The 22,891-nt window shown below is 44.6% G+C and overlaps 2 protein-coding genes across 6 annotated transcripts in view; both read right to left on the reverse strand.

Annotated features, from left to right (window-relative positions):
- Window positions 1-1,977: 1,977 nt before the first annotated feature.
- Window positions 1,978-7,267, reverse strand: avd (avidin). Its single transcript, XM_043714554.2, has 4 exons — window positions 6,983-7,267; window positions 6,213-6,426; window positions 4,520-4,640; window positions 1,978-2,134 (listed from the first exon to the last, which is right to left on the reverse strand). Exons 1-4 carry the CDS (start codon window positions 7,043-7,045, stop codon window positions 2,059-2,061), a joined length of 474 nt encoding a protein of 157 aa, XP_043570489.2. The 5' UTR covers window positions 7,046-7,267; the 3' UTR covers window positions 1,978-2,058.
- A 3,273-nt stretch (window positions 7,268-10,540) lies between these two features.
- Window positions 10,541-22,891, reverse strand: part of llgl2 (LLGL scribble cell polarity complex component 2) — a 106,480-nt gene continuing 94,129 nt past the window's right edge. For all 5 annotated transcript variants that reach the window (XM_088000514.1, XM_043714553.2, XM_043714552.2 and 2 more), the window contains exons 21-27: window positions 21,578-21,842; window positions 20,172-20,331; window positions 19,319-19,374; window positions 15,837-15,884; window positions 15,608-15,665; window positions 15,219-15,295; window positions 10,541-11,153 (exon numbers count right to left, since the gene is read on the reverse strand). In XM_088000514.1, the coding sequence (XP_087856640.1) occupies window positions 11,149-11,153; window positions 15,219-15,295; window positions 15,608-15,665; window positions 15,837-15,884; window positions 19,319-19,374; window positions 20,172-20,331; window positions 21,578-21,842 (669 nt within the window). In that variant the 3' untranslated portion in view covers window positions 10,541-11,148. The remainder of the gene's footprint in view (window positions 11,154-15,218; window positions 15,296-15,607; window positions 15,666-15,836; window positions 15,885-19,318; window positions 19,375-20,171; window positions 20,332-21,577; window positions 21,843-22,891) is intronic.

The raw sequence follows: 22,891 nt of genomic DNA on the forward strand, positions 1-22,891 counted from the left end.
AGAAGCTTCAATCTCTGTGTTGCTGGATAGAATTGCGTCAAGGTACCTTCATTCAATAAACTAATGATCCTTGCTTTTTGAATAGACCGCATTTGTCGATTCTTTTGACTGATCTTGAACCAAGAGGTCCCTCTTGAGGGGTCATAGATCTTCACCATCACACTCCTGACTTATGCCTTGTAGATGATGGACAGACGTTTTCACCACAGTATTCCTAGCCTCTGACCAGCTCTTGTAGCCACTGTGTTTATTTGATAAGTCCAGTTGAGTTCCTGGTCAATGTTAACCCCCAGAATGTCGATAGTGATTCAATGAGAGCAATTAAAGGGGGGTGGTGGCAGATGTGGACAATTCAGGCCTTCTTTTCAGGAAGAAGCAGAAAGCCACCAAGACCATCTTGATGGGGAAATGGGGAATGAGGGACGAAGAACAGGTGGATGATGCCCACAAACTGGAAATTTTAAAATAGACTCCACCATTTTAGCTAAACAGGACTTTCCTGAGTTTAGGAAAGACGAAGGATTATGGCCAGGCACCCCACAATTTCCACTCAGTTCCTTCAATATCCTTGATGCATCTCATCTATTAGGAGACAGTGAGGTCTACAGATCTGGAGATCAGAGTTGAGAGTGTGTTGCTGGAAAAGCACAGCAAGTCAGGCAGTATCCAAGGAGCAGGAGAATTCCTGATGAAGGGCTCCAGCCCGAAACATCAATTTTCCTGCTCCTCGGATGCTGCTTGACCTGCTGTGCTTTTCCAGCACCACACTTGCATCTCATCCATTCCAAAGCCTTGTCAACTTTAAGTACCGACTGTCAATCAAACACTTTTTAATCAATTTTGAACCCTTTTATGAGAGAGTTTCCTCCTTTGACACTATGCCCTGGATAACATCTCTCTATTCACTAAGGGCAGATGTAAAGTTTTCATTTAACACCTCACCCACACCCCCTGCCTTCAGGTGTAAAACCCTTTTGTCCCTAATCAGCCTTACTCTGGCTTTTACTATTTATATGCTGACAGAAAACTTTGAGACACACTTTCATGTTGGCTGCCAGTCTTTTCACATGGTTCCTCTTTGCTTTTCAATTTTACTTTCTACTTGACACCTTTTGTGACCACATTTTTCTTTAACTTAAACAAAGCGACTGTGTGTGGAGTTTGCATATTCTCCCCGTGCCTGCGTGGGTTTCCTCTGGGTGCTCCGGTTTCCTCCCACAATCCAAAAATTTGCAGGTTAGGTGAATTGGCCATGCTAAATTGTCCGTAGTGTTAGGTAAGGGGTAAATGTAGAGGAATGGGTCTGGGTGGGTTACGCTTCGGCAGGTCGGTGTGGACGTGTTGGACCAAAGGGTCTGTTTCCACACTAAGTAATCTAATCTAAATAATTATCTTCTTGTCATGCAGGGAGCTCTGGATTGGTTTGTCCTACCTTTCCCATTTGAGGAACTATACCTTAACTGTACCTAAACACTCTTCTTTGAAGGAGCCCATTGTTCAGTTACTGTTTTCCCAAGGTTCCAGTCAATCCTGTCCAGTTTTGTTCTTGGTCCATTAAAGTCCACCCTCCACCAATTTAATTTGCTTGTTCTGGATTGCTGCATTTCATTCTCAACCATCACTATGAATCATACAGTACAATGATTGCCATCTTCTGAATGTCGCCCAGCTGACACTAGAGCCACTAGATCCACCTAATCTCTAAGAACCAGGCCCAACAGTGCATTCTTTCTTGCTATACTGTACACAAGTAAAATATTTGCTTCCAGCATTAATTCATAAAATAACTTACATTCCCTCTAATCAACAGACTTCTTCCCTTAAGACATACTGCTGTCTGAAGCGGGCCACATTTAGTGAACCGGCCTTCAAAAACTTCACAAGAACAGGATTAAACTTAAACTTTAAACCTCCTGAAACAAAATCACATTGAGAGAGATAGGGTTTATACCGCTGTCAGTGTACACAAACAAGACGTGTTCTTACTTTATTTTATTGAGAATACCATTCAGAAATGGCAATTACACTAAATATCCAGGCTTGGTGCAATGTGTTGCACTAAAGATTGACGGATTTTTGATGGATTCCTTGCGGAATATCCCCATTGATTTGGTGGAATGTATCTTGTCCAATTCTAAGAGAGCCAAAAACAAAAGTGTGAGCAAAAGGTTTACCAACTGTCATACAGCACAAGAACAGAAAAATACTATTCAGCTCCTTCAGCTTGCTACACAAGGACAGGAGACCATTCAGCCCTTCGTGGCAATTATTCAGGAACAAGAGGAGGCATTCCAGTCCCACAAATCTGTTACGTAGGAATGGACAGACACCAATGAGCCATTCAGCTTGTTCAGCCTATTAAACACAAACAAAAGAAACCATTCAATCCCTCAAGTCTGTTTCATGGGAACAGGAGGAGGCCATTCAGCTCTGCCAGCCTGTTCTACAGGAAACTGGGAAGGCCACTCAGCTCTTCAAGGCTGCAGGAAAGTATGGGTAATCTACATCTTAAATCTATCCACCTACCTTGGCTCCATATCTTTTAATATCCTTGTCTAACAACAATCTATTCATCTTGGATTTAAAGTTATTAATTGATCTCCAGCATCTGCTTTTTTTGTTTGAGTTAATTCCTTTAACTGTTCCCTGAATTTGTTCCTTAATCACTTGACTTGAATTTTGAAGTTATGGCATCTTTTCCTAGACTCTTCCGTTTCTCTATCTACTTTATCAATTCTTTTCAAAATCCTCAAGATCTCGATCAGTGCTGACATAGATCTGAACCTTGACAGGTCAGAACAAGTAGCAACATATTACATTAGTGGAACTAAATGTGTGGCTGGAGAGATGGCACAAAGTGGGAGGGCTTCAGATTGTTGTGGAATTGGGATCAGTCTGGGAGGTGGGATATGAATGATGGTACAAAGTGCCACAACTTGGCTGATGATACAAAAGTACGCAAGAATCAAAGTTGTGAGGAAGGTATCTTTGACATATCAAGGAACAGAAACCAACATATCCCATTAAAAAGAAACAAAGTTTTAATCTAAGATTACTGTATCACACCAGACTGTATGACACAAGACTCCTTTGGCTATAAATTCCGTGAGCAAGATCTTAACCTCCACAACCACCTGATGAAGGAGCGGTGCTCCAAAAGCTAGTGCTACCAAATAAAGCTGTTGGACGATAATCTGTTGTCATGTGATTTTTAACTATGCTTACAATGAATTGCTTTCAATGAAGCTTCACTTGGCAGCTTACTGGGAATGAAGGGACTGCTTTATGGAGCAACGTGGAGCAGATTGGACCTATATTTCCTAGAGTTTAGAAGAATGAGAAATAAGCTTATTGAAATATGAAAGGTTCTAAGGGGGCTTGATAGTATAACTGCTGAGAGAAAGTTGGTTTTGATGGGGAAAATTAGAACTTGAGGGCACCAACTTCAAAATTATGGGCATTCCACTTAACTAAGAAAGGAGTAGTTTTTTTTCTTTTCTCAGACTCATTAATCTTTGAACTAATTAACTCAAATTAATTCAAGTTTAAGTTAGACATTTAGAAAGCCACTGATTCAGATTAATTAAAACAGTCAGCATGGATTTGTTAAAGGAAAGCAAAATCTGAGAATTTGTTTTGAGGAGATATCAAGAAGTCTTGATGAAGACAGGGTTTTAATGTATTCTACATGGCATTTGACCATTGTTTCACATAGAAGATTAGTCAGGAAAATAAACTCACATGGAGAAAGTGACATGTTGAATCCAAAATTAGCTCATTTGGCAAATATAAAAGGTTTATAGTCAATGCTGGTTTGTGACTGGACAGATATATCTAAAAGGGTTTATCCAGAACTCAGTACTAGTTGTCTTGCAGCTTGTGATTTAGAAATCAGAGACTCAGATGTAGGAAGCATGATTAAGAAATTTGCAATTGATATAAAATTTGATCATTCATGTGATTGGTAGTGGAAGAAGGCTGTAGACTGTAAATAGATATCAGTGGATTGGTCAGAATTAGCAGCAAAAACAGAACTAGGGAAAAGATGATATATGGGGATGATGATGGCAATTGAGAATTTTAGCTGTGAGAGGAGATGGCTTTGGTTGGGGTTACTTTCTTGCAAACAGAGGCGGCTATGGGGAGATTTAGTCAAGGTTGATAAAATAACATGGGGCCTAGAAAGACTGAATGGGAAGAAACTATTTCCATTAGCAAGGAGCTCAATAACCTTGGGGCAAAGACTTAAAGTAATTAGTGGAAGAATTAAGGGGAGTAGGAGGGTTATCCTTTCACCCAGGGTGGGGTGGTTTGGGGTTATGAATTCACTGTCTCAAAAGGTTGGTACAGGTAGAAACCTTCATGACACTCAAGTACTATAACCTACCAGACTACAGACTAAGAGCTGGAATATATTAGATTAGATTGAATGACACTTCTTTTTGCCAAGGTAGATATGATAAGTGAATTGTCTCCTTCTGCACCATAAATACATCAATACGTTTCTTTAATGACTCACCGTGTCGTTTTCCAATCCTCCAGTAGGTTGGTAGCTGGAGATCTCAACAGCCACGTAGTCCTCAGAATCTGCTGCCCATCTTCCAGGATCAGGCACTGACCTACCCAGGATGTAATGGAACCTGAAAATAACAAGATAGTATCTCTTTACAGTCATGCATAACTTCCAGACTTTTGTGCTTAATGCCTCTACCTTATGAAGATTCCATGTGCTTTGCTAACGACTTTATTAATTTATCCTGTCAGCTTCAGTGATTTATGCACATTAACCTCAGTCCCTTTGTTCCTGTATACTTATTATGCCTTGACTTATATATTTTTTTTCCTATCCTTTTGCCAAAATGCATTCTCATACTTCTGTGCTTAATTCCATCTGCTGTTTGTCTGCCTATTCTGCTAGTCTATGTCCTGTTGCAATTGATTGTAACAGTATTTGCTGCACCTCCAAGTTTGGGATCATTGGCAAATTGAAATTTTACTGTGATTCAATATCCAAGTAACTTAAATAATGTGAACAAAAATAGTGGTCTTGGCTTTGACACTAAGGGAACACCACTGTTAACCACCCTCCAGTTTGAAAAATAGCACTTTAACACTTTGTTATGAAGCCATTTTTTAAAAATCCATGTTGACACTAACACTATTAAATGAAGCAGCTTTGGCTTCGGTTCCCCTTGTCTTCCCTTTGGTTGGAATGCATCTCACCTGTACCTGAAACATCTCCTACTTAAAGATCATCTATTATGCTAGTACGGTTTGCCCCCCACAATCAATCTTATGATTCTATTTTATCCTGGCTAAATCCCTTCTCACTGCAACAAAATTACTCCTGCTCCAATAAAGAACTTTTACAATGTTTTTTTTCCTGGTTCTTCTCAATTTTCAATCCAAACCCTATGGTATGGTGATCACTCTCATTAAGTATTCTCACTCAGATATTTGCTAAACTATACTGAAGCAGGGAGGGGAAAATAATAAGAGGTACAACATTCCCTGAAAGAGGATAATAAGGGTAGTGAATTTGAACAGTAGCATAGAAGTCCACTCAGTATTTGATCACACCATGAAAGATGGCTGTTGTTACCTTTAATTTCTCTTGTAACTTTTAAATGGCATTGCAGTTGAACAGCTAATAAATATATAGAGGTGTGTTTAACTTGAAGTTAAGAATTAATTAATACTATTAATTTGTGGGATTTAATTATTGGGTACAAAAACACAAGTTGCTGGAAAAGCTCAGCAGGCGCAGCATGTGTGCAGAGAAATCAAACTCAACCTTTCGGGTCCACTGACACTTCCTCAGACTGAGGAAAGGTCACGGGACCGGAAACGTTAACCCCAATTTCTCTGCACAGATGCTACCCTGAGCTTTTCCAGCAACTTGTTTTTGTTTCTGATTTACAGCCTCTGCAGTTCTTCTGGTTTTTATTTAATTATTGGGTATTCATTAACATTAGTTGTTCCTCGATATAGGGATAATAAATATTGGGCGCTTTAACGCTGTGGTTATTCAGTGTTAAGAGTTAATAATGATTGGTGCTTTAGTAAGGAGTTAATTCCCATTATTTAATAACGATGTATTTACACTGACACTAAATTGAGTGACCAATAATTGAGCTAATTAACTTAGAGGTAATTCATTTCTAAACATTATTTCACATGCTGGTGTTTCTGTATCTGTTCCTGGGTGTTACCTCCAGCCCACGCTACAGACATGCTGAATGTTGGCTCTTTCCCATTGTTCTTGATACCAATCACTCGGGCTCGTCGGTCGGATCCAGCTTCACCCTTGGCAGCCTCGACTGCAGTCAAGAACTTTCCTTTCAATTTATAATTCTCAATCTCATTCAGGTTTAAGACGGAGCCCAGGTCGTTCTGCCAAAGTCCAGTCATGTTACAGACCCCCGCCTGCGAAAGAAAACAAGGGGAAAATTGGGCGCAGACAGCAAGTACCAAAGGGGCGGGTAACCAGAAGGGGTAAACACTGACAGGGAGCAAATAAACGTGCAAGAGCAAATAAACAAAGGACAAACGGTTACTTCGGATAAACAACGATAGCAGGAAACACCCACAGGGATTAGTTATTCACGGGGTAAACTGCAACCGTGTGTAAACGCTGCCGGGTGTGAATAGAGGGTAAACAGCGATGGGGGAAAATATCCTCAGGGTGTATAAAAAACGTCGTCGCTATTGGTTAAGTAAAAACCCCAGAGATTAAAACAGCGGCAGTAATTAAACACCAACGGAGGGAACAAAGGTAAACATTAACAATGGCTAAATAATGACAGAAGACAGCATCAAGGGAGACAGTAAAGGCCAAAGGCAATACTCATTGGGTCAAACACGGATCATGGTGCTAACTACGCACTGTTAGCCCATGAAGTGTTTAACCATCAAGTAACAAAGCAATCATTTTCGAATCTATCCCCACACCCCAATCCTGATCTTAGATTTAACGACTCACCAAGATTCCAGGGGCAAAAAAAGCCACGAGGAAGAGGGAGATTGCAAAGATTCGTCTCTCCATTATGAATACTCAATATCAAACGCAACTCCAAAGTTCAGTCTCTAATGGGAAATGCTGGCTGCAAATCAATTTAAATCTCATCTGCTGATTCGCTGCTTTTACTGCTTATCTCGTTGGAATATTTCCATCTTTCGGATTAATTTTAACCGATACTTATTCTGTCTTTTGAATGTGAGGTATTGAACACTCAATATTTCTCTGTTTTTTTTGAAGTATTTGCAGCCCAGCATGCAGTTATAGTATTCAAAGTACGACGGCTCACTGTCTCTTCCACTCTAGACCACGCCCAGACCCCAATCACTCTGGTCTCAGATTTCTCTATACCAACCTCAGTTGCCTCTCCTCATCCCTCACCTTACTCGAATGCGATTGCAGCCTCTAGATCTTAAGGTAAACTTACAAATATTTATTTTGGTCTTTTAGACTGCAATGCTTTCTCCATCATGCAGCACAGAAGCAGGACCTCAAATCTGTGCCAAAAAGAGCCAAAGAACTGCGGATGCTGGAAAGCAGAAATTGCTGGGAAAACTCAGCATATCGGACAATATCTGCGGGGAGAGAACAGAGTTAAAGTTTAAGATTTGTGGAACCTTTCTCAGAAGCGATCTATGCCAAAGTTTGCCGTTTACAACTTGCAATTGTATAGTTTGTTTGTAACGCCATTTTCCTGCCTACACAGCAAACCCATTAAACATAAATCACCAATTAGATTGCTAGTTGACTACGTTTATTCGATCACTTCACATACAGACAGGCACATTCACTCCTATGCATGCCTTCAAATTCCAGGCATATACTTAACAGTAATGCAGTATTTCCACAATTACGAAATGTATGCAACAGTCTTAAGAGCTTTCGTTGAAGCTGAAGAGATGCTTGGGGATTGAGGAGGGAGTGTGTTTGGGTGAGAGCTGTGGAGCTGGAGTTGGCGAAACAAATTCAAATCATTAACGTCACTATACATTGCATACCAAATGCCCAGCCAACTGAGCTAACCAACCTACACTACTTCCCAACATTACATGATTGCTGCACAGGAATCACATTAATCATAGTACAGAAGAGGCCCTTGATCTATCAAGTCTGTCCCACCAAAACTACAGTAAATCTCCATTTGTCCCACTTCCAGTACTAGACCCATACCTTCAAATATTATGGCAGTGTTAATCCAAGTACTTTTTAAAAATTGACATTATTAGCCTCAAATACCCCCTCAGAAGCCCAACACCACCACCCCATCCTCTGGAAGAAGAGTTTTTCCTCAACATTCCTTTAATCTTCCTGCCTGCCACCTTAAGTGTGCCTCCTTATTATTGACCCTTGACTAAGGAGAACATCTGTTCTCTATCCACCCTCTCCTTCCCCTTCAATCTTATACACTTCGATCAGGCCCCCTCTCAACCTTCTCTGCTCCAAAGAAAACAACCTGAACTTATCCAGCCTCTGTTCATAGCTAAAGACTCCATTCCTGGAAACATCTTGGTAAATCCTCTCTTGCCAATGCAAACACATCCTTTGATATTGCAATGACTGGAATGGCACACATCATTCCAGCTGTGGCCAATGTCCCTGCTGTTATAATCTTGGCTGATAAAGGGCAAGTTTCTAATATGCCTTAATATACCCTGCCACCTTCAGGAATTTGTGGGCAAGCACCCCAAGATCCCTCTGAATGTGTTAATATCCTACCCTGCATTGTCACTAAGTATACATGCTATTAAATTGAACATCAAATTTTAATTACACCAGCTCCCTTAGAAAGATTTGAACCCAAACCCCCAGAGAATTAACCAGTCCCTTGTGATTACTAGTCCAATGACATTACCATCACTCCATCTATAGGATGTCAAAGGAGACAATTCCACATTTTCTCATGTTATTCACTGCCAATTTGTTTACCCATTCACAATCAAGATCCCTTTGCTGACTGTATTCTCCTCAAACTTGATTTCCTACCTTTCTATTTTCAGCAAATTCCATCGTAATGTAGTCAGCCCCTTCATCGAAGTCATTGATATAGATTATAAATATCTACATCTGTTCCTATTAAGATCTGAACACTAATCCTTGTGGCACTCTACTAATTCTAGTTTGCCAAGTTGAAAATGACCCACTTATCCTGACTCGATATCTTCAGTTCATTAGTCGATGATATCTTCATGCAAATATCACTTAACACATGACAACTTATTGAAAGTATTTTGAAAACCCAAATCAATTATATCTATTACTTTCCTTCAACCAAACATCCTAAGAAAACTTGACATTTGTCAGACATTTCCCTCTATCACACAATTTCTAAAAATCAAATTACTGCCTTAATAACAATATACATTTTCTCAACAGTGCAGCTAGCCTAATCCATCCATTTCTGTTCAGTCTCCCCACCCTGCCCATTTCTTCAAACAAATATTATATTGCAAATACCACCAACTTCCTGAGGCCTTTTCAGACTGCAGGAAATTTTCTAAGTTCCTATTTAATAAATCTGCATTTCTGCAGTGACTTAATCTTCGCTGATATAGCCATCAATTCCGGGTGCGTTGGGGCAGGGCTTGGAGAATGTAAGGACTGCAGATGGAGATCAGAATCAAAGAGTGTGATGCTGAAAAAGTACAGCTGGTCAGGCAGCATCAGAGGAGCAAGAGAGTCGATGTTTCAAACATAAGCCCTTCACAGGGGAAGCTTGTCAGCTTGTAGTCCCATTAGTTTTCCCTCTATACATTTTCTTCAGATGATTGAGGTTAGGTTCTTCAGTTTCTTTTGTCTTTTAATTTTTCTTGGGATGCATTCTGTGTATCTTGAGAACAAAGACATAATACTTTAAAAAATTCACTGATAATGTTGCAGGCATCAACAGCTGGGTCGGCATATATTGCCTTTCCCTAGTTGACCTTAAAAGGTGATGGTGAGCTGCCTTCTTGAACCACTGCAGTCCATGTACTATAAGTAGATACACAACATAATTAGGGAGTGTTCAGATTTTGACCCAGTGACAATGAAATTATGATATATATCCAAGTTGGGATGGCAAGTGGCTTGTAGAGCAAATTAGTTGGTTGTTGATGTTCCGATCTTTAGAGATGAAATAATCTTGGGTTTGGAAGATGCTGCTAAGTAGCCTTGGTGAATTACTGCAGTGGCTGGTACGCTGTGCTATTTCTGAGTATCGGTGGTTGAGGGAGTGGATGTGGTGTCAATCAAGATGGCTTAGATGGTGTTAAGTTTCTTCAGGGCTTCACTCATCCAGGCAAGTGAGGAGTATCCATCACACTCATAAGGGATGGGGGAGTGGAGGGAGGGGGAAGCTAAAAGAGGAAGAGAGGGAGAGTAGTCCTAATATGGGTGTACAAGTCCTGCCCTGACAATGAAATCTAATTACAATATTGCAGAGACCTCAAATTAAATCTTCAGGTGTCAAAATAAACAATCCAGAAAATGATGATAGAAGCTAGTACAACTTAGATATGGCATAAATAAATACAAATTTAAAAGTTCATGTGAAAATGGTTTAATTTATCATTCAGTAGAGTAGTGTTTGCAGTGGCATTTCATTAGGTTCCTACTGACATGATTGGCTACAAAAATAGACTCCAGGAGGAGCACCTTTACAGACTAAAACCATTCAAAAGTATGAAAATATTTCCTCAATGTATACTAGACTAGGTAAAACAATTACAGCAGCCACCAGGAACTAAATTATACATATATATTAAATATCACTAAATGTTCTGTAATTTAAAAATTATTTCTACATTTTCATTTCCACTTAATGTATGAGAACTCCCTCAGAAATATCTAAAACCATATAAAAACCAGATAGTGGTATAAAGCTCCCCTATTAAAACTATTTGCACCCAGGCAGTTATTTAATTAAAATCCATCACATTCAGTGACTGTGCAAAGAGACAGAAAAGAAATGAGAAAAATATTCCATGGAAGGGTTGAAGCAGGACAATAGTGAATTAGGCACTAAATGATCTGGCATCTTCCCAAGTTGCCATCTGTCTCATGGAGCAGTCTTCTCCTAATGGGACCCCTCCTCCAACAGTAGGACATGTAGTGTTATGGCACAAAGCAGAGTTCTCCCATCAGCATCACTGTCAATCTGTTCACAAAGAAAAAAAAAACATTCACAATCAAAACTGCTTCATAATTCAGTTCATCATAAAAGACACAGCAATTGCATCCATCTGAACTGACTGAAACAATAAAGGAGTGGAGGTTGGCAATTGCTGATCTTTGCCACTCCTTCTGGCAGGAATCCTCAGGTGAGGTTCCTCCTTTCCGGAGATCTTGAGCAGAGATTGAAGGCCCTGGGAAGTGGAGAAAGGAAACAACTTTGGGGTGGATGGATAGCAGATCTGGTCTGGGACAAAAAAAAAAGCTTCCTGATTACATTTGCATGGGGACTTGTTTGAAAAATAAAATCCATCTGTAAAACAGTGATGAGATACTTCTTTAAAAATGTCTGATTTGCAGTTAAGGAGATCAGGGAGCAATTGACTGTCCCAGACGACTATGACTGCAGAGGTGCCACAGCAAAACACAGTATCAGACCACATGGATCACTTGGAGGCATGGAGGAGTTTAAAGGAACAAGGAAGTATGACAGATAAGAGGCAGGGAGGTGGTCACACCGCAGATGTGTCAGTGTAAGAGGCCAGATCTTTGGCTCTGTCATTGATTTTGCTCTTCAGAGGGATAGTCAAGGTCCAAGCAATTGATTGTGATTGGGGACTTTGGTCAGGGGCACAGATAGGCATAACATCAAGAAGTTTGATTTTGTTTCTGATTTACAGTATCCACAGATCTTTTGGTTATGACGACATCCAGATGGTGTGTTGCATCTCTGGTGCCAGAGTCATATGTGTCTCACAGCAGCTGCAGCAAATTCTTAAAAAGGGAAAGAGTGAGCAGATGGAGGTCCTTGTGCACACTGATGCCAATGACAAGTAGAGGAAGGGATAGGGTTCAGAGAGAGAGAGAGAGAGAGAGAGAGAGAGAGAGAGAGAGAGAGAGAGAGAGAGAGAGAGAGAGAGAGAGAGAGTGTGTGTGTGTGTGTGTGTGTGTGTGTGTGTGTGTGTGTGTGTGTGAGTGAGTGAGTGAGTGAGTGAGTGAGTGAGTGAGTGAGTGAGTGAGAGCGAGAGCGAGCGAAAGAATAAAAAGAAATTTGGCAGGTTAAAACCAGGACCTCAAGGGCAGTGATTTATTCCTGCTACAACAGGACTGAATATAGGAATAGGAAGATAGGGCAGATATATTACTAACTTGATTGAATTTTGAGGTGATAAAGATTAACAGTGAGGGTAGAGCAGTGGATGTTATATAGAATATTGTCAAAGAATACAGCAAGATATCAGTTTCAAATGTGGGTGAAGATGGACTTTAATCTGGGTAAGTGTGAGGCACTGCATTATGGGAAATCACATGTGAAGTAGAAGTACAGAGAGTTAATGGAAGGACCCTGAACAGCCTGGATATACAGGAGGGATCTTGGTGTTCAAGTCCAAAGCTCCCTGACAGTGGCCATAGAGTGAAGGCACCATACGGCATGCTTACCTTTATTGGTTGGGGAAAGGAATACAAGAGTCAGGATATCACGTTCCAGCTTTATAAGGTTTTGGTTAGGCCACACTTGTCGTGTTGTGTTCAATAGGAAGGATGTGGAGGCTTTGGACAGAATGCAGAAGAGGTTTACCAGGATGCTGCCTGGACTAGAGGGTATGAGAAAAGGCTAGAAAAACTTGGGTTGTTTGCTCTGGGGTGAAATAGGCTAAGGGGAGACTTGATAGAGGTCTATAAATTATGAGATGCATAGATAGGGTTGACAATCAGAATCTTCCAGGGAGTGGTCAGATATCTGCAAGAATAATAGGTAGGGGATTTTAACTTTCCAAACAAACTGACACTGCCATAGTGTAAAAAGGCTTGGATGGGTAGGAATTTAAGTTTGTTCAAAAAAATTCTCTTATTCAATAGGTGAATGTACCGACTAGAGAAGGAGCACAACTCAACCTTCTCTTGGGAAAATAGGCACAGCAGTTGATGGAGGTATTAGTGGGGGAGCACTTTGGACCACTACTTTATTAGCTTCAAAATAGTGATGGAAAAGGATAGACCAGATCCAAAAGTTAAATTCTGAATTGGAGTAAGGCCAATTTTAAATGGTATTAGACAGGAACTTTCAAAAGTTGATTGGGGAAGCTGTTTGCAGATAAAGGGGTGTCTAGCATGTGGAAGGCTTTCAAAAATAAGGTAACAAGGAGTTCAAGGACAGCATGTTAGTGTGAAAGACATGGCTGCAAGATTTAGGGAACAGTGGATGACTAGGGACATTGAAGTTGTGGTCAAGGAAAAAAAAAGAGGCACATGCTAGGTGCAGACAGTTAGGATCAAATGAATCCCTGGAGTATCAGGGGACTAGGAGTACACTTAAGGGAGAATATCGGTGCTGTATCGGTGCGATCAGGAGGGCAAAAAATGACACATGATAGCTTTGGCATATAAGATTAAGGAGAATGTAAAGAGATTCTACATGTATAATTAAGGGCAATTTTTAAGGGCAAGTATTTATTGTGGAGAACGACATGGAAGCTGGGAAAATAAATAATGATATCTTGAAAAGAGTTCACAATTAAGGAGGTGGTGGTGCTGGTGGTTTTAAAACATAAGTTAGGGTAGAAAAATCTCTAGTACTTGATCAGGTGTTCAGAGAACATTGTGGAAAGCTCGGGAGGAGACTGCAGGACCCTTTGCGGAGATATTTGTATCATAAGTCACAAGTAGGATGCCAGAAGATGAGAGGGTGGCTAATGTTATGATATTGTTGAAGAAAGGTGGTAAGGAAGGGTTTGGGAAGAACAGACATGTTGAGTCTGACGTCAGTGGCAGGCAAGTTGTTGGAGGGGATTGAGACAGGATTTACATGCATTTGGAAAAGCAAGGACTGGTTAGGTATGGTCAGCATGGCTTTATGCATGGGAAATTGTGTTTCACTAACTTGAGAGTTTAAGATGGTACCAAGAAGGTAGATGAAGGCAGAGTGAAATATGTTGTCTAGGTGGACATCTAGTACACTGGTTAGTACAGTTAGATTACATGGGATGAGAGACAGATGTTGGTAGAGGGTCGTTATTCAGATTGGAGACCTGTGACCAGAGTAGGCCACAAGGATCAGTTCTGGGTCCACTATTGCAACAACAATTTGGATGAGAATAGAGAAAATATGGTTACTAAGTTTTCAGATGACTGCAAAATTGGTGGCATTGGAGGACAGTGAAGGTTATCGAAGAATAGAATGAGATGTCGATCAGAGGTGCCAATAGGCCGAGTATTGACAGATGCAGTTTAATTTGTAGACAAATGTGATGTGTTGTATTTTGGCAAGGCAAACCAGGGCAAGCCTTATACAGTTAATGGTTGTTGAATGTGGACCTAGGGGTGCAGGTTCATCGCTTCTTGAAAGTGACAGCACCAGTAGGCAGAATGGGAATGTTGGCATTTTAATGGTCAGTGCATTGAGTATAGGAATTGGGACATCACGTTACAGCTGTGCAAGGACATTGCTGAGGCCACTTTTAGAAAACTGCATACAATTCTGGTCTCCTGGCTATAGGAAGGAAGTTGCTAAACTAGAAAAAAGGGTACAGAAAAAAAAATTACGAAAGGCTGCTGCCAGAATTGGAGAGTTTGAGTTACAAGGAGAGGCTGAGACCTTCTTCCTCTGGAATGTTGGAGTCAGGAGGGGTGACCTTATCGAGATTTATAAATGAGAGGCATAGATAAGGTGAATAGACAAGGTCTTTTTCCAAGGGTAGGGCAGTCAGAGGGGAAAGAATTAAAAGGAACGTGAAGGGCAACATTTTCCACAGAGGGTGGTGTGTATATGGAAAGAGCTACCAGAGGATGTGGTAGAGGCAAGTACAATTGCATCTACATCATTTAAAAGACATTTGGACAGGTAAAATTAATAGGAAGGGTTTTGAGGGATATGCAGGCAAATTGGACTAGTTCAGTTCAGGTTGACCAACATGGATGAACTGGACCAAAAAGGGTCTGTTTCTGTGCTGTGTGACTAAGTCATAAAAGCTAAGTGTTGGGAAACTGTTCAAATCGGAGGTAACATTTATAAATCACAAAAAGAGTCACTTTTTTTCCTGACTGTACCAACCTCCATTAATCATCCTCTGCTTTGGAGTTTGTATCCCAGTTGAATTTTTGGAGTTTCTGTCCAGGTGTCCAAAACTCCTGCAACACAAAGTTGAAATCTCTCCATATTGAGGATTAAACTCTTAAAATTACAAGTTTAAAAAACCCACCTCCATCTGATCTCTGGGCACCTATTGCATTGGGAAGCTGCAAATGTCAAGGCCTTTGTTGCACATTTCTCCCATCCCACACCTGTTCCCCAGATCTTCCAACCTTTATGTTGCCGATGCCGCAGCTCCACTTCGCCCTTCCCCCAATCATATCCTTCCTCTTCCAGCACTCCCTCCCAGCTCCAGCATTCCCCAACCCCTTCATCCTCTTACCCCATACTGTCCCAGTAGCAATACCTACAATCTGTCAGTTAGAGCTGAGTCAGACTCGAGCGTGCTCTGAATTTCCAATAAAACTCCTAAAAAGTAAACAAACAAACAAAAAAAACTGTATAGTTAAAACAAAATCAAAATAATCACGAACTCCAATAGTGGGGTATGCTCTTACATCCCCACCAGAACCTCCAAAGTGGGCCAGAAGCACTCATATAAACACAATCTGGAAAAAATCTAAAAGTGACTGTACTTACTCTCATCGTTAAGCAGTGCATGCTCCATGATCTCTGCTGTTTTCCTTACTGAAAGAAATTTTGGATCAATTAAGCATGTGAAACAAGATCTGTTTATCAACCAACATTATACCATGAAAATCTGAAATTTGTATATGCACAAAAAAAATTCAGTACAAGCTATTTGATTATGAAGTCACATCTGTCTTTTTGTTTAAAAGGATTTCTCATGTTCAAAACCAAATACCTCCTGCCCTCAGCATTGTTCAATATTCTAGAGGTTAAGCAAGCCAGTAACAGTCAGGAAGTGAATGAGAGGAAGAGGAAGAGGAAGAGGAAGAGAAGGGGGGGGGGGGGGGGGGGGAAAGAGAGGAGGAGAGGGGGGGGAGAGAAGAGGGGGGGGGAGGAGAAGGGGGGGGGGGAGGAGAAGAGGGGGGGGGGAGGAGAAGAGGGGGGGGGGGGAGGAGAAGAGGGGGGGGGAGGAGAAGAGGGGGGGGGGGAGGAGAAGAGGGGGGGGGGAGGAGAAGAGGGGGGGGGGGAGGAGAAGAGGGGGGGGGAGAGGAGGGGGAGAGGGGGGGGGAGAGGAGGAGAAGAGGGGGGGGGAGAGGAGGAGAAGAGGGGGGGGAGAGGAGGAGAAGGGGGGGGGGAGAGGAGGAGAAGAGGGGGGGGGGGGAGAGGAGGAGAAGAGGGGGGGGGGGGGGAGAGGAGGAGAAGAGGGGGGGGGAGAGGAGGAGAAGGGGGGGGGAGATGAGGAGAAGAGGGGGGGGGAGAGGAGGAGAAGAGGGGGGGGGGGGAGAGGAGGAGAAGAGGGGGGGGGAGAGGAGGAGAAGAAGGGGGGGAGAGGAGGAGAAGGGGGGGGGGGGAGAGGAGGAGAAGAGGGGGGGGGGGGGAGAGGAGGAGAAGAGGGGGGGGGGGGAGAGGAGGAGAAGAGGGGGGGGGGGAGAGGAGGAGAAGAGGGGGGGGGGGGGAGAGGAGGAGAAGGGGGGGGGGGGGGAGAGGAGGAGAAGGGGGGGGGGGGGAAAGAGGAGGAGAAGAGGGGGGGGAGAGGAGGAGAAGGGGGGGGGGAGAGGAGGAGAAGAGGGGGGGGGGGGAGAGGAGGAGAAGAGGGGGGGGGAAGAGGAGGAGAAGAGGGGGGGGGAGAGGAGGAGAAGGGGGGGGGGGAGAGGAGGAGAAGAGGGGGGGGGGGGGAGAGGAGGAGAAGAGGGGGGGGGAAGAGGAGGAGAAGAGGGGGGGGGAGAGGAGGAGAAGGGGGGGGGGAGAGGAGGAGAAGAGGGGGGGGGGGGGGGGGGGAGAGGAGGAAGAGGGGGGGGGGGGGAGAGGAGGAGAAGGGGGGGGGGGAGAGGAGGAGAAGAGGGGGGGGAGAGGAGGAGAAGGGGGGGGGGGGGAGAGGAGGAGAGGAGAAGGGGGGGGGGGGGAGAGGAGGAGAAGAGGGGGGGGGGGGAGAGGAGGAGAAGAGGGGGGGGGAGAGGAGGAGAAGAGGGGGGGGGAGAGGAGGAGAAGGGGGGGGGGAGAGGAGGAGAAGGGGGGGGGGAGAGGAGGAGAAGAGGGGGGGGGGGGGAGAGGAGGAGAAGAGGGGGGGGGGGAGAGGAGGAGAAGAAGGGGGGAGGGAGAGGAGGAGAAGAAGGGGGGGAGGAGAGGAGGAGAAGAAGGGGGGGAGGAGAGGAGGAGAGAAGGGGGGGGGAGAGGAGGAGAAGAAGGGGGGGAGAGGAGGAGAAGAAGGGGGGGAGAGGAGGAGAAGGGGGGGGAGGAGGAGAAGGGGGGGGAGGAGGAGAAGGGGGGGGAGGAGGAGAAGGGGGGAGGAGGAGAAGGGGGGGGAGGAGGAGAAGTGGGGGAGGAGAAGGGGGGGGGGGGGGGAGGAGAAGGGGGGGGGGGAGGAGAAGGGGGGGGGAGGAGAAGGGGGGGAGGAGAAGGGGGGGGAGGAGAAGGGGGGGGAGGAGAAGGGGGGGGGAGGAGAAGGGGGGGGGAGGAGAAGGGGGGGGGAGGAGAAGGGGGGGGAGGAGAAGGGGGGGGGAGGAGAAGGGGGGGGAGGAGAAGGGGGGGGAGGAGAAGGGGGGGAGGAGAAGGGGGGGAGGAGAAGGGGGGGGGAGGAGAAGGGGGGGGGAGGAGAAGGGGGGGGAGGAGAAGGGGGGGGAGGAGAAGGGGGGGAGGAGAAGGGGGGAGGAGAAGGGGGGGGAGGAGAAGGGGGGGGGAGGAGAAGGGGGGGGAGGAGAAGGGGGGGGGAGGAGAAGGGGGGGGGAGGAGAAGGGGGGGGAGGAGAAGGGGGGGAGGAGAAGGGGGGGGAGGAGAAGGGGGGGAGGAGAAGGGGGGGAGGAGAAGGGGGGGGGAGGAGAAGGGGGGGGGAGGAGAAGGGGGGGGAGGAGAGAGGGGGGGGGAGGAGAAGGGGGGGGAGGAGAAGGGGGGGAGGAGAAGGGGGGGAGGAGAAGGGGGGGGAGGAGAAGGGGGGGGGAGGAGAAGGGGGGGGGAGGAGAAGGGGGGGGGAGGAGAAGGGGGGGGGAGGAGAAGGGGGGGGGAGGAGAAGGGGGGGGGGGAGGAGAAGGGGGGGGGGGAGGAGAAGGGGGGGGGGGGAGGAGAAGGGGGGGGGGAGGAGAGGGGGGGAGGAGAAGGGGGGGGAGGAGAAGGGAGGGGAGGAGAAGGGGGGGGGAGGAGAAGAGGGGGGAGGAGAGAGGGGGGAGGAGAAGAGGGGGGAGGAGAAGAGGGGGGGAGGAGAAGAGGGGGGAGGAGAAGAGGGGGGAGGAGAAGAGGGGGGGGGAGGAGAAGAGGGGGGGGGAGGAGAAGAGGGGGGGGGAGGAGAAGGGGGGGGGAGGAGAAGAGGGGGGGGGAGGAGAAGAGGGGGGGGGAGGAGAAGAGGGGGGGGGAGGAGAAGAGGGGGGGGAGGAGAGAGGGGGGGAGGAGGAAGAGGGGGGGGAGGAGAGAGGGGGGGGAGGAGAAGGGGGGGGGGGAGGAGAAGAGGGGGGGAGGAGAAGAGGGGGGGAGGGGAAGAGGGGGGGGAGGGGAAGAGGGGGGGAGGGGAAGAGGGGGGGAGGGGAAGAGGGGGGGAGGGGAAGAGGGGGGGAGGGGGAGGGGGAGGGGGAGGGAGAGAGGGAGAAAAGAGGGGAAAAAGAAAAAAAGCGAGAAAAAGAAAGAGAGAGAGGGAGAAAGGCCAAGAAACAAGTATGACAGCAAGAATCACCGATGTTAAGATTGTAATAGATTTGCTGCCAGCTACAGTATCACAAAGATAGTCTACCTGTCATCTACAGTTTGTCTTTGGATATTTTCAGGAAAAAGGGAGAGCTGGAGATCAGAGTCGAGTGTGGGGTACTGGAAAAGCACAGGAGGTCAGGCAGCATCTGAGGTGCAGAAGAAATTGACGCTTATGCTCTAAACATGATTCTCCAGCTGTTCGGATGCTGCCTGACCTACTGTGCTTTTCCAGCACCACACTCTCCATGTTGGATATTTTCACTCGAGCACAAAAATTCAGTCCAGATCCAACTAGTAAAATTAACAGTGGACTGACTTACCATCATCCTCACTCTTGGTCATTCCAGACAGCATTTGATGTGAATCTTCTGATTCTCTGTGATTCAACATCAACCAACATTATGTTAAAACAAGTGATGGAGCCTCAAATATTACTAACAAATTCAACAGGAGTGACTTGAAATTTACTCAACACATTGGTACATAGATAAGAGTAATTTGGGGGGGGGCTCGCATAATACAAGTTCCTGCATTTTCAAACACAAGGAACTTAACATTTAAACATTTGCAATACCTTCCATGTATTCAATATTCATCAGAAATTCAAAAGCCAACTATTGTAAAATATCACAGTAGCTAATTTCATCACTTCAGTATACAAGTGTCACCTGCACAAAAGTATTGGTGATAAACAAGTTCCATCCAGGTGTAAAATAATCTAAGCTATGGATCCTGTTGATGCAAACATCGACATTGCTTCAAAACACTGAACAGACTAGATCCCTCAATCAGCAGGATCACTGCAACCTCAACATGAGAAACCAAGCTATTTGACAAATGGCCTCTAAACATCATCTTGGAAGCAAGGAATATGGGAAGATTAATTAAACCTTAGAGCATGATCCACTATTCAATGAAATAATGGATGATCTGCACCCTAACTCTATATAGCTTCCTTTATATTGCTTGGCACCTTTCAGTTAACAAATTATTCTCCTCAGATTTAAAATTACTAATCTAATATCAATTGTTGGGTGCAGTTCTCCCTGAGGAGTATCACTGAACGTCTGGGCTAGTGGCTTTAAACAAATTGCAAGTCACTGACTATCAGCCCCTAATTTAAAACAGTTGCCAATACATTTAGTGGCTGTATAGCATACATTAAAAACTTACTGAGAGTTGGCTTTCACGACTGCTCCATCTTGCACTGCTTTTTGTTGAGAAGCCCTGGTTCCAACTCCCTCATCAATATCAATGATGCATCTTGGTTCTACTACCCATTTTGATGAAACGGAGAACCTCTCAAACTCGGAAGGAGAGATGAGGTAAAAACCTGAAAAAAAAATAGGAACAGAAACTGCAGGATTAGCAAGTAATATTTTTGGTTCACATGAAGGTATTTCCAAATACTGGTAGCAGAGTTAGTTGGACCTTCTCAGACAGTTGGGATGGAACCATGAACAGAAGGCAGGAAGTTGGAAGAGAGACCCATATAATTTAGAACAGAAGTAGAAGTAGGTGGTGGAGGACAAAAGTGTGCTTTTATGTATGATGAATTAATACATGAGAGATGAAGAACTAATTTTAAATGAAAACAGATCCTCGACTGACTTATTACAGCACATCCTCATGATTCACTCAGTAGCTCGAGCTTGGCTGAGGTACTGCACTTTGTTAGGAGGTTGCTCGAAAGCAGCTTACTGAGAAACACTTTCCAATTTCTGCAGGTTTACCAATGGGTGGATTGATTTCTTCACAAAATATCAGAACTATTGCAGCATAGGTAGCGGTGATTTGGCCCAATGTGTTTGTACTAGTTCTTCAAGTAAGTATTACTAGTGCCAAATCCCTGTAACGTTTCTGTTCAAGTAGTCATTCAATATGGGCGGCATGGTGGCAGTGGTTAGCACTGCTGCCTCACAGCACCAGAAACCCGGGTTCGATTCCCGCCTCAGGCGACTGACTGTGTGGAGTTTGCACATTCTCCATGTCTGCGTGGGTTTCCTCTGGGTGCTCCGGTTTACTCCCACAGTCGAAAAACGTGCAGGTTAGGTGAATTGGCCATGCTAAATTGCCCATAGTGTTAGGTAGGGGAATGGGTTACGGGTCGGTGTGGATTTGTTGGGCCAAAGGGCCTGTTTCCACACTGTATCGAATCTAATCATACTCTTGAATGCCTCAATTGAACCTGCTGCCACCACATTTCCAGGTGGAAACTTCATACACTATCTACACCAGACTCACTTCTTTGCAAATCACTTGAAATCTGTCCCCTACTATTCTTGATCCTTTCACTAGTGGGAACAGTCACTCCCCAGCTATTCTATTAAGTCCACTCAAGGTTTTGAGGACTTACATCAGAGCTGTTCTTAGCCTCCTTCTTTCTAAGGGGAAATGGCCCAACCTGTTCAATTTATCCTCATAAATTAAGTTTCTTATCCCTTAGATTATTTTAAGTTACACCCGCACAAACTCCAATAAATTTGTCGTTCAGAACAGTACGCAATACTGTAGCTGAGATCTAACAAGTATCTTGTACTTGTTGTATGACTTGGAAATCAGCACCAAGCAGCACTTGCCTTGTCCAGACTTTGTGAAGACACAGGACGCAATTCCACTGACGTCTTCCTTCCTGATGCACTCGTACCGAACCTGACTTCGGAGCGTAGGGACAGAAATGACCTGGATATCGCCAAGGTTCGTAAGCACCAGAAGTCCATTCTCACTGTAATCTTCCACTCGATTGCTATTGAAACTGGCCACAGACACTTTCCGCACCCGGGACCCATCAATTGCTGTCAGTTTCAGCTTGTTTTTTGTGCTGACTTTTGGTAGAGTGAATATCTGGCAACAGAATGAGTGAAGCTTAATCAGAGCACTTCATAGTTGCATAGCCTGAATTACTCATACCAGGACAAGTGAGTGTGATTGGGTTGCAGCGGAGTACAGGAATTTTGACTAATGCCAAGATTCCTTAATTCAGCTGCCAATAGACAATAAAGCATTAAAAGATTACAATGCTGGAGTTGGCAGAAGGATGGAGAAAAAGAGTGGAAAAAAAAGCACAAGGAGAGAAAATAAAAAAGTATGAGGAGAGGGATGACACTCAGATGGGGAGCAGAGGGAAACAGTTGTCCCAGGGTTACAATGATCAAAGAAACTGAAAACAGTCATAGGACTACTGAACAGCTTGGACAAAGGAAATGATGGTGTGAGTAACTCAGACAGAAGTAACTTATTTTTAAACATCCATGGGATGTGGGCATTGCTGACTTGGCCAGTATTTACTGTCTATCCTGGATTGCCCTAGAGAAGGCATTTGCGAGTTATTTTCTTGAACCACTGCAGGTGATGTGAGAAGGTAGAGATCCAAAGTACAGTTAGGGAGGAAGGTGCAGGATTTGTCCCAGAAGTGAGTGAGGGAATGGTGATAGAATTTCAAGCCAGCATGGTTGTGCGGTTTGGAGGGGAACATGCAAATAGTGGTGCTCCATGCATCTGCTTACATGACCTTTCTAGGTAGTAGAGATCATGGATTTGGGAAGTGGTGTCAGAGAAGCCTTGTTAAGTTGTTGCAGTGCATCTTGTACATTGCACAAACTGCTGCCACTTTATGATGGAAGAGTAAATGTTGACAGTAGATAGGGTGCCAGTTATATTGGCAGCTTTGTCCTGATCAAACTTCAAGTGTTATTGGAGCTGTAGTCATCCAGGCAAGGAGAGACAGTTATACCATCACATTCTTGACCTGTGTCTTGTAGGTGGCATCAGAAAGGAAGATATTCACCAGATGTACTAATCTTTGGCCTGCTCTCGTTGCCATAATATTTACATGGCTTCACTAGTTCAATTTATGGTCAATGTTAACCTCCGGAATGATAGTGGATTGTTAA

Source organism: Chiloscyllium plagiosum, unplaced genomic scaffold (assembly GCF_037043375.1).
Source record: "Chiloscyllium plagiosum isolate Xiang-an unplaced genomic scaffold, Cpla_swu_hap1 HiC_scaffold_25, whole genome shotgun sequence".
NCBI classification, from domain to species: Eukaryota; Metazoa; Chordata; class Chondrichthyes; order Orectolobiformes; family Hemiscylliidae; genus Chiloscyllium; species Chiloscyllium plagiosum.